The sequence below is a fragment of the Sinohyriopsis cumingii genome, chromosome 15 (assembly GCF_028554795.1).
Source record: "Sinohyriopsis cumingii isolate HCF-2022 chromosome 15, ASM2855479v2, whole genome shotgun sequence".
NCBI classification, from domain to species: domain Eukaryota; kingdom Metazoa; phylum Mollusca; class Bivalvia; order Unionida; family Unionidae; genus Sinohyriopsis; species Sinohyriopsis cumingii.
Window position 1 is genome coordinate 73085579 of NC_142975.1, and position 12567 is coordinate 73098145.

General features: G+C 33.8%; 1 protein-coding gene across 1 annotated transcript in view; it reads left to right on the plus strand.

The window, feature by feature from the left end:
* LOC149782064 (zinc finger protein castor homolog 1-like) overlaps positions 1 to 12567 on the plus strand; it is a 98402-nt gene that overhangs the window by 62282 nt on the left and 23553 nt on the right. Inside the window, exons 3-4 of the mRNA XM_089933490.1 lie at positions 4570 to 4726; positions 8927 to 9179. Coding sequence (XP_089789616.1) covers positions 4570 to 4726; positions 8927 to 9179 — 410 coding nt within the window. The remainder of the gene's footprint in view (positions 1 to 4569; positions 4727 to 8926; positions 9180 to 12567) is intronic.

The following is a 12567-nucleotide window of genomic DNA, read 5'->3' on the forward strand; positions in this document are numbered from 1 at the left end:
AACAAAGCTGTTATTGTTACTGTTATTATTATTATCTGACTGTATCTATTTTTAATGTTGGAAATTGTTGTATAGTTTTAGTACTGCAGAATTACTAGGTTTTTTTCTTCATTTATTGGTTTTAGTTGCAATTTTAAGACATTGTCTTTATTATGCCAAGGACATGAGAGTTAAGTATATTTCCCAAGAAGACACTGTGGCAGCTGACCAGGGCTCCAGGCCTGTGCAGATGTCAAACCTGTGGTCATTGGATTAGTCCAAAAATATTTCATCTGTGCAACCATAGAATGCAGAATGAATGAAATTTGATTAGTCTAAGAGTACAAAATAAATGGAAATAATGATTACATAAAAACTAAAGAAATTGATTGCTGTGAAATATATACAGTGCATCTTTAATAAATTTTGGTGCACTAAAAACCTTAATTTTTTTTTTACATTTTTGGGAAGGTAGTTTTACTAGGTTATCAAGTGTGAAAAAAAGCAAGCTTGTTCAGTTCTGTATTTTAGTAACAAAATTACATGTCAGATAACATAAATTTATTTTAGTTCAACCTTGATTGTAAGAGTTGTTTCCATGCAATAAATTAAGCATGTTAAAGTTTCTTTTGACAAGAGAGGGCATTTTTATGCACACCACTGGTGCATTTAAGATAATATTTGTGAGTGCAAAATCAGGGTAAATGATGCCAAGTTTATACCCACAATGCACATTTAAAATATTACCTTATTCAATGTAATAAACTGCTGAAGATTTAACATCAGCCAGTTTCGTAATAGAACAGGGATTCTGTACAGAAGGCACAGTACCAGCTAAATAGGAAAGAGTTCAGCATGCACCCTCCTAAAACAGGCAAGCCTATGGACAACACTGATCAGATGGCTTGGCAGATCACAGGGCTATGTTCATTGCAATTATCAGTAGAACTAACATTGCTATCTCACTGTACAAGGTGTCCCACTGCAACGCTGTCCCTTTAAAAAGGCATTATTGTCATGGATCCCATTTGATTAAGTGATACTGTTAGTTGGTTGGATTTGAACAGTGCTTAATCTGAGCACATTAATGACGATATCATGCAAAAGGAAATAGGAATCAATTGCCTTTCCTTGGGACATAACAATGCAGTTGATCAGAGCTGGCTTGGGTAGGTATCAAACCTCTAACCTTTAGATTATGAGTCCGATACACCACCAACAGAGCTACTGCTGCTCCACTACTATTAAAATAATAGCACTATTATTTATATTGTACCTCAGTATAAAGCGACCTCATCTGTTAGGTGGTACATTTGTGTGGCTTCCATGGACAGTGTTATAGTGTGAGAATATTGCAACAGCAAGGGTACTTGATCTGTCTGATGCACTAATCTCTAACGTGCTGAAAGATTTAGGCCTGTGCTTCTCTCATTTTTGAGTAATTGTTATGTACCAGAAAATACAGTGAGAGCCAAAGCAGAAATTACTGTCAGTACAGAAGTGATAAGAGCCCCAGGTGAGCAAGTTGTCTAAGGTGCTAACCTTTACAAATCATTGACATCTCAGCTTGGTCTGCAAAGGTTCAAGTCTTGGTTTGGGAAGTGTGGGTACGTGAGAAAGCTTCCCAGTAGCTAATCCCATGGGTCAGTGGTTCTTTCTGGGGTTTTCCTGGGTTCTTCTTCCACCAGATAATCTGGCCATCATGCGTAGCCTATCATGTGCTGAAAAATGGACTTAGATCCACTAATCCACAACAGAAGTGACAAATCAACAGAACCATGGTAGCCATCCCTACACATTAGCATTACATTTTCTGTAAAACTAAAGTTTATCATTTCAAAATGTTGTCACTTTATTATAGGTACATTTCATTTGATAGCAAAGATTTTACCTGGTTTGGATGAAAAGTAAAAAAGTTAAAATATTTGAATTGTATTGTGAAAGCTGCCCAGGTGTCTTTTGACCTTTAGGGCAGCAGATCATCTCTTAAACAAGCTGATAGCACTTGCAAGTGTCATTGTTTTATGGATCAGACATTGCCTAGGACAAGAGATTGGCCAGTGAGAATTCAGTAAAACAGCTCCCAAACCTGTATTGATATGCAAGTTTGCTTGCTGATTTCTTGGACTTGGATAATTGCCTGTTGAAATTTCTATGAACATCAATTGATAGATAGATGGTGGTTGATAGATGCAGTTTGAGATTTGTAATTTATAAAAATAAATTATAGCTACTGATAATACTGCTTCAGCATTTATATCTTTGAATTATGATAAGGATTTCAAGAACAAAAGTATTCTAAAATGGTAAAACTTCTTGAAATTATGACTGTTTTAAGTTCTTACCAAAAGAAAAGCTCTCAAGCAGAACTAAGTGTCTCCAGAATAGTTTATATTTAGCCATTTATCTTTTGTAAAGTACATTTTTACTTACGTTACATGTACCTTGACATGCTTAATATATGTATAATGTTTAAACTTTGAAATTATGCTGTTTTATGATGAATGTAGATAATAAAACATGTTACCTTTGGCGATTTTCATATTTAGCAATTCTTATTATTTTTCATGAGCAGTTTCAAATTAAAAGCCATAAAAGTTTTAGACATTTACTAGCATCAAAGAAAGCATCATATTTTCACTAGCCTCAAACATTATGTGATCTGTCTTTGTGAACAAAATGTGGAAAGATGATACAAATTAAGTGGATAAAAATTGTGCAAACATTATTAAACTAAATCAGGCTAAAATCGATCTTCATTATGAAGATTCCTGCATACTGGAAGCTACATTGATTATTATATTTGAATCGGAAACGATTAAGTTCAAACTCTGTACGCTATACATTAGTTTCTCTTTGTCCTTAACTGTTAGTCATTTTTTAGTTTTGTGATTTCCTAAGATACAAAACCTATGCTTCTCTTTATTTTGCAAATCTGATTTTATTACCAGCGTGTGTATGTGTGTGTGTATAATATATATATATATATATATATATATATATATATATATATATATATATATATATATATATATATATATATATATATATATATAATACACACACAGTGTTGTACATATGATCTGAAGGGGCAGGAGACACTGTCCCCCACCCTCCAAAAACAAAAATAATATTACATAATGGATGAAAAGAGCTATCAAAATGATGCCATACTTATTTGCTTTGACAGTTTTGCTACCTTAACTTTGTTCTCTGTTCTGTAATATCTTATTTTCCTTGGAAACTTGGCTTGTTACAATAAAGGTTTCATCATGTGCTCAAGTAACTCAAGGAAACCTGTTTGAATATATTCAACCTGAAATGTGCTGCAACATGGAATTTTCAGTTCTGGCTATTTCTCTTGTTTAACTTTATTGCACACTCATTATTTTTCAGCATATATTATAATAAATACCTATGTTTTCTGAATTAATTTCTTTTCAAACTAATGGATCATTAAGTTAATGACATAAATTTAGTCTTTTTATGTCATTATTTCAGTGTCAAAATACAAAAAATCTTCCTTGCCATATTTGTGGTCTAAACCTAAAAGTCATTTATTCCAACAGCCATCAAATACTTTGCATTGCAACTCTACGTACTTGAATGTTTTCATTGCCAAATACATTGTTTAAAAAAATTATTCATTGCCATTACAGTTTTATTGTGACTTTGGCCAATGCTAGCGTCAACAGAGACATGGAAGGGCATCCACTAATGAAAGTTGTATCAATATTTTTAGATAATTTTTTCTGATGAAAAAGTGCACCCAGGGTCGAGATTTGGAGGACATGGGTAAAAAAAAAAGCCTATTACCCATGATATTGCCATGTTTGCCTCACATGTCCAACAAATGTTGTTGTAACAGTTGTTGTTGTAGGGTTTAACACCATTTTTCAGCACACGATAGGCTATACATGGCGGCCAGTATTAATGGTGGAGGAAGAACCCGGGAAAACCCCCGGAAAGAACCACCAACCCTCGAGAAGCTACTGGCAAGCTTGCTCATATACCCACATTGGCTGAATCCGAGACTCAAACCCATGCAGACAGAGGTGAGATGGCAGTGATCTGTAACAGAGAGCGCTCTAGACCACTTGGCCACTCGGGGCCCCTCCAATAAATGAGCTCAGTGGAACAAAATACCGTTGTGGTGTGGAATTTCACAGTATTTCTTAATTTAAAGAAAAAGTTATGTTTATGAATAATTAGTTTGACTGGAAACTAGGTGAATCATGGAAGGTTAGGATAATACTAATATAAAAGCAAGAGCAAATCTGGAATCAAAAGTTCATATAAAATATTTAAAGGAGATAATATCTCCTTTAAATATTTTATATGAAGTCTCAAAAATATACATGTCATCAGTTTTTATTACATATTATTATCCCATATATATATATATATATATATATATATATATATATATATATATTATTTTTTTTTTCTTTGTATGGAAAAATCATAATCTTAGTTTATAAAGATATTTTTCTTTATCAGATTTTACATAAGGAGAATGTTAAATACTTTTAGGGAGACATTGTTTGTTTCATTTATTACATTTTCTTTCACTTTCATTTATCCAATCAGGTGACAAGTTCAACAGTAGCAGTAACACCAGTCTATTTAGCAAACCCTCTCTGGTTGCCAAAGGGCCTGTTTTGTCCTCTGCAGCCACCAGTCCTGTATCACTTCAGATCCAGGGAGGAAAATTTCCTCTGCCAGATTACACAAAGTACTTAAAGAGGTAAAACGAGAAATGAAAGAGTTTAGGAAAACAGAATTAGACAACAAAAATAATTATAGTCACAAGCATAACTGCCACCACTACCACTCTTAAAATTAATAATGTTACAATCACATGGTTGTCACTGGCACAACCATACAGTGACCAATGCTACAACCATTACTACTTCTACCTTCACCTTCGATTTCTTCTTCTGCCCTAAGTTTTATTGCGGACTACATGTATCAGTATGTAACAAGGACTATGATACTTTAATTGCGGACTACTACATGTATCAGTATGTAACAAGGACTATGATACTTTAATTGCAGACTACTACATGTATCAGTATGTAACAAGGACTATGATACTTTAATTGCAGACTACTAGATGTATCAGTATGTAACAAGGACTATGATACTTTAATTGCAGACTACTACATGTATCAGTATGTAACAAGGACTATGATACTTTAATTGCAGACTACTACATGTATCAGTATGTAACAAGGACTATGATACTTTAATTGCAGACTACTACATGTATCAGTATGTAACAAGGACTATGATACTTTAATTGTGGACTACTACATGTATCGTTATGTAACAAGGACTATGCTACTTTAATTGCAGACTACTACATGTATCAGTATGTAACAAGGACTATGATACTTTAATTGCAGACTACTACATGTATCAGTATGTAACAAGGACTGTGATACTTTAATTGCAGACTACTACATGTATCAGTATGTAACAAGGACTGTGATACTTTAATTGCAGACTACTACATGTATCAGTATGTAACAAGGACTCATTCTTTAATTGTGAACTACTATTTGTATCAGTATGTAACAAGGACTGATACTTTAGTTGTGAACTTCTGTTTGTATCAGTATGTAACAAGGACTCTGATACTTCAATTGTAAACTACTACTTGTATCAGTATGTAACAAGGACTCATACTTTAATTGTGAACTACTACTTGTATCAGTATGTAACAAGGACTCTGATAATTTAATTGTGAACTACTACATGTATCAGTTTGCATCATGGACTCTGATACTTTAACTGTGGACTATTACATGTATCAGTATGTAACAAGGACTTGGATGCTTTTATTGTAGGCTGATAGTATATCAATACATAACAAGGATTGATATTTTTTTCTTCAAATCATTTAAAGAACTATTCTTTCTTTCTTGGAGTGGTTGTGGTGGATAGGAAGAGTGGGGTTAGGGTGGATAGGAAGGGATACATTTATGTAAATCATGCTGTTTATCCATGTCAGAGCCTCTGTAGCATCCTGGAATACATTTATTGTGATATTTGGCCCACCTAGTGCACTAAATAATAACTAAATTCAAAGATTGCAAACACTCATGGTGCTCAGCTGTAAAGATTTTAGAGCAGGAATGGCAAGAGCCATAGAGGGCAAAAAAAAATGTTTAATACGAACAAGAGTCATTTCTTGGTGACAGGGATTTCATATATTCTATACAATTCTCTGTTTATTGGTACAACAACGAACAACATTTCTTTCTTTATCATAACCTAAATTGTTATGAAAAATATGTAAAATCAAAAGGAAAATAACATGTTGCTGCAAAGATGTTTTTGTGATATGCAGAAAAAAGGGAGGGGTTGGAGGGTAGCAGTGAGAAGAAGACTTACGACAATGGAAAGGGCATCTCTCTTTTACTATTTAGCTGGATCATGATAATATATATTGAATGTGTGTTAATTGTAATTTTCAAAATGTAGTTTGGAGGTGTTAAACTAATTTTAATTTTGCAATACTTAACTGCTGCTATTGCCGAATACCCTTATCCCACCCCACTCTTTTGTCATGGTATAATTGTCATGTATGAAAACAATTACTGTTCTTCGAATGGGGATGTGTGGTGTATGAGTGGACCATGTCTTATTAACAGTTCTTTGCTCTGTGGGAAGATGTATTCACAGCGATTAGGCAATGTTTTTCAACACAAAGTAGTAAAAGCTACACAATAGAGACAGGTTAGTATTGCATAATTAAAATTAGTTTACCCCACCCACCCCAAAAAATTACGTGTACAGAATTGCAATTAGCACATTGAAAATACTTTTCTCCACGTATGTTTCAGCTGAAAAATGTGTTGTGTTTTACTGCTGATAATGCAATAAAACACTTAACTTGAAATGATTTAAACATGCTGAACTTGAACAGAAATTGAATGTGAAATCCAAATTTCAGATAACAGCCACATTACTGTGTTTACCCATGTATATACATGTTTAGGGAGGATTGTACATGAGTGCTTATTTGAAATTAAATTTTGAAACAAGTTTAATAATATTTGCTCCTACTGTGGTCATAGACTAGAAGAACTTATGGGATGCTCTGATATATGTTTGTCCATCGGTTTGTGCAAGTTTGTTATCACTGCTGCTTCTAAACTATTAGGAGTATTCCTTTGACACTTTACAGACATATTCATCCCACCATTTACTTAGTCATATATGAAGATTGTTCTGTTCAGAAATCGAATATGGCTACCACAACATCCATCTTTAAAATCTTCTGATGCTATTCTTGAACTGAAAGTCATGTTGACACGGTGTTAACATCTGAAGACTTCTTATGATGCATGGTTGTTCATAAATGAAAATGTAACTGACCTGATATCTAATGTAGCTGATATCTAATGTAGCTGATACAGTGTTCATCTTGAAATTCTTGTTGTAGCTACTTCTCCGGAATGGATTGTCATATCATCGTGGGGTTTTCACTAAAAAAAATGTCTGTTGATGTTTACTTGGTTCTAAATGAAAATGGTGCATTGGTGGTCAAGTGGTTTGAGGTGCTTACCTTTCTAGATCAATCACACCTCTGTCCACATGAGTTCAAGACTTGGCTAGACCAACGTATATATGTGAGGAAGCTTGGCACTTGCTTAGAATCCTACAATCTGATTGGTTGAAATTTAAGTCTTAACTTAAAATTTACCATTCAGATGCCTTAACTTAGATTATAAGAATTTATTTGTGAAATTGGGTCCTGAACAGAGTTATATCTGACATGAATCATTTGATATCCCCCCACCAAGAGCACCAGTATTTATTTACACAAAATTTTTTGTTGTCAAAGTGATCCTTGAACCTTGATGTTTATTATTTTTACTTGAACTTCGAGTAAACTTCATGTATAGCAGTGAGCTTTGGTAGGTCAGTTGTTAGAGCATTGGACTTATAATTCAAGGGTTGTGGGATAAATATCTGCCGAGGCCAGCCTGGGTTAGCTGCCTTGGTGTGTCCTCAGGAAAGTCACCTAGTTCCCATTTCCTTGGCATGATATAGCCAAGAATGTGCTAAAAATGCAGTTAAAAATCCACAGAAATCATATATACTGTAGAAATTTTATGTGTTATGGAAATCTTGTATACTGTAGAAACTGTATGGTATAGAAATCATATATTATAGAAATTATATATACTGTAGAAATTTTATGTTATGGAAATCTTATATACTGTAGAAACTGTATGGTATAGAAATCATATAGAAATTATATATACTATAGAAAATAATGTTATAGAAATCATACATACTGTAGAAATCATATGCTATAGAAATTGTATATACTATAGAAAATAATATAATACAGAAATCATATATAATGTAGAAATCATATACTATAGCAAGAGACTGCATTTAGTGAGCAGGAGTTTTAAATATAAAACCTTCTCCCAATTACTCTGGAAAACTGAAATTTCAGTTATTTTTTTTTTTAATGTAATCCATGTATGATTGTTTTAAAGAGCTAAATCTTCATGTCCCTTGGACTTGACTATATATAAGCTTGCTGTATATTCTGAAATTCAGCATATAGTTTTTTTTAGAGGCTGTGCTAGAACAGTTCTTACTTTGCCTTTTTTTTTTTTTTTTTTTTTTTGGACTGGCACCTGTTTTGGTGTGAACAAAGACAAATCAAGTCAACACCAGATGGTTGGTGCATTGCCCAGGTATCTTCCACCTGCAAGACCAAATCACCCCAATATCTGATTCATTGAGAGTATGGTGCATAAATCGAGGTTAATTGACATATAATTAGTTAATTTCTAAATTCGTTAGGATTCTTGGTCACAATAACAGTACCACAATATGCTAACACTCATCTTGAAGTTTACTTGTAAATTTTTGTCTTGTGAAGAACGAAATTAAAATAGTAAAATTTTCATTACAGATATGTCAGCAGTAAGGAATGTGGTGGGTCTCACTGCCAAGATCTTGGTTACAAGGAACATTACCACTGTCTCGACTGTAGCTTCCAGGTGTTCATCAAGAAAGAGGAAATGGTTCGGCACTTTAAGTGGCACAAAAAGCGTGATGAGTCTCTCCAACATGGCTTCATGCGCTACAGTCCCCTAGACAGCTGTGTTGAGAAATTTGGTCCTTGTACCCACAATGGCAGACAAACTCACTACCATTGTTTACAGGTATTACTTGAATTTTGGGATGGAAAGAATTACCCCCCCCCCCCCCAATTTATTGTAATTCACTCATGAGAGGTTCACACTTAATAATAAACTTTTCCCATATTGTTTTGGTCAGTTTTAAATATGAAACCTTCTCCCAATTTCAAGCCCACCCACCCAGACTGACTTTTCAAAATTTGTTTACAAGGCAGCCAAACCCCAGCTTATCTTTGGAAAGGTCCTGTCTCTTGATTGTAAACCTCTTGTCTGCCCCAATGCCTTTTGTAATCTAATCATGTACTGAATGTAGAACAAGTACAGATAATGACATCAAAAGCCTTTAAAACAAAGCACTGAGGGGGGTGTTATAAAACTTAATATACAAATTTAACTCTACCCTAGACTTGAAAATAAGAAACCATGCTATATTTTGAATACATTAAACTTGTTCTTTGCACAGATACAGTGAAGTGACTTATATTGAGATATTGATCAATTTGTTTGTTTGCAGGAAACTGTGAATTTAAATCAACAATGATTGATGATCCTTGTGTTAAGAAAACAGGACCCCTTCAAAATTCAGGAATTAATGAACAGACAAAAGATGGCAATTTATGTAAAATCATGCAAATTTATATCCATGTAAATACATACATCATAAATATAATAAGATTTCTTAACTTTGGATCTTGTTATTATCTGGTTATTAAAATTCAAAACTTTTCAAGTTTTAGTCCTTGTTCACATGATATACTTTAGAGGCTGTTTGATGTGTGATTGGTTGGGTGGAGGTGTTTTGGTTTATTTTTAGCTGACCTGGCTGTAAGACCATGTGAGCTTATGGCATGGCCCTGCATCTGGTGTGCATTGTCCAGTGTGCAGCCATGAACAATTGCTATTTTAAACTTGTCAAAAACCACTGACCAATTTTGACCAAATTTCGAACAGAACATTCAGGTATGAAGAACTTTTAGAATGTTGCCACCATTACTAAACAGTTTAAAATACTGTACTGAACAGTTTGCTATTTAAAGCAAGGGAAGTAACCAAAACTAAGAACTATTGAGAATCACATGTTTGTTTTGCTGAATTTATACCCTTGCAGGAAAAAATTTTGAACTTATTTTTTAAAATAATTTTAGAACACAGGATTCATTAAAAATTATTTTTAGAAGACAATATTCATAACTTTTAAAAAATAAGTTATTGAAATTAGCAAAATAATAACCTTAGGGATTAATTTTAATAATTTGGCATTTTGAAGAAAGAAAAATATAAAGTAGAAATATAATATGTTGCACTCTAAGTACATGATACATTTTAGATAAAATTAGCACATATTGCAGAAAGAGACTTGATATTGTCATTGCATCCTAAAACCAGCACAGAGATAGAGACATAATAATGTCATGGCATCCTATGGCCAACACGTATATAGAGATAATAAAGACATCATTGCATCCAAAGGCCAACACATAGATAGAGGCATGATGTCATTGTATCATAAGACCAACACAGATATATAGACATGATATTGTCATTTCATCATAAGACCAACACAGATATATAGACATGATATTCTGATTGCATCATAAAGCCAACACAGATATAGAGACATGATGTTGTGATTGCATCTAAGGCCAACACAGATATAGAGACATGATAATGTCATTTAATCCTAAGGCCAACACATATTTAGAGGCATGATGTTGTCATTGCATCCTGAGACCAACACAGATATAGAGACATGATGTTGTCATTGCATCCTAAGACCAACACAGATACAGAGACATGATATTGTCATTGCGTCTTAAGGCCAACACATATAGAGACATGATGTTGTCATTGCACCCTAAGGCCAACACAGATATAGAGACATGATATGTCATTGCATCCTAAGACCAACACAGATATAGACATGATGTTGTCATTGCACCCAAAGGCCAACACAGATAAAGACATGATGTTGTCATTGCACACTAAGGCCAACACAGATATTGACATGATATTGTCATTGCATCCTAAGGCCAACACAGATACAGACATGATGTTGTCATTGCATCCTAAGGCTGGCACAGACATAGAGACATTGTAAAGTCTTGACATCCTTAGGCCAGTACAGATATAGGGACATGATAATGTCGTGACACTTTATAACCAATGCAGAAAGAAAGTAATGAAGAAATATTCATTTTGATTTTGTATGCTAATGCTCTGGGCCTACACATATCTGAGATTGACAGTATAGATGAGGAAGTTGGGATCATGTTGATAAAGCACTGAATATGATCAGCATCAAATCATTTCAAACCCTTCTTCCCTAACTTATTCTGACCCATTTTTGAGGAAGTAAAATAATTGAATTACAAATTGTCCACAGCACCAAGATATAGTTTGACAATAACCCATTATTATCAGTCCAATGCTATTCTAATTGCCGCCAATTTATTTGTATTTAAATCATGTACAAATGCAAGCCACATTGATCCGGGCCTGTAGATAATAAAACTGAGCTCAAGTTTGAGTTCCCACTATCAGAAATCAGGAATGAGTTTTTAAATGTAACATTATTTGTGATTGGTCAAAATAAAACCTCAAGCTAAATAGCTTAATGAAGTCCACGCCAGCTCTGTCACATTAAACAGAGATGGATCAGGGTCTATGCTGTTTGTAATTCAAGTGTGCATTATATAGCATTAAAAATGGTAACCATCTGTTGCAAAATTTGTATCTTTCCCAGTGTCATGAGCCTTGGAAATCCAAATAACCCATTTGTTGTAACTAAAGGGAAATAACTTGTTTTCTCTAACTAGGCTGGCTCAAAGGAGCTGTTTGTGATCCAGTTGTTAATAATTACTTTTTTTCATCAATATCTGCTGACAGAATTAGTGATACTGGAAATGAACACACTACCTTTTTTCATTCTTAAAGGATTGTTACATTTTTTACCTTTTATCTTGTGGGAAAGGTTTTTAACATTTATTTGCAAGGATTTATCTTTCTAAAGGTTGAACATTATATACCTTTGTATTTTCAGAGCATTACATTTCATGGGCACTAAGTAGCCAGGATTGTGATTTAGTGTCATCAAACCCTATGCATGCATGCAAAAATGCGTTAAAAATGCCATCCCCCCCATTCCCTCACTATAATACTACTCATGAAAGACAAAAAGGACAACATTATCGGTAAAATTTTGTATGCATATTACTGTTAAAAGTAATTAAATGAGATTGATGACCATGCATGCTTTCCTTTCTTCTTAGAGACTTGAGAAGATTATAATTTATATCTTGTACAAACATTAATAATACTTACAAATATTAAGAAAGAATGCACAACAAAAATTGAAGACAAGACATTAGTAAAGCTTGCATGAATCGAGACTGAGTCTTGAATCATAGATTTC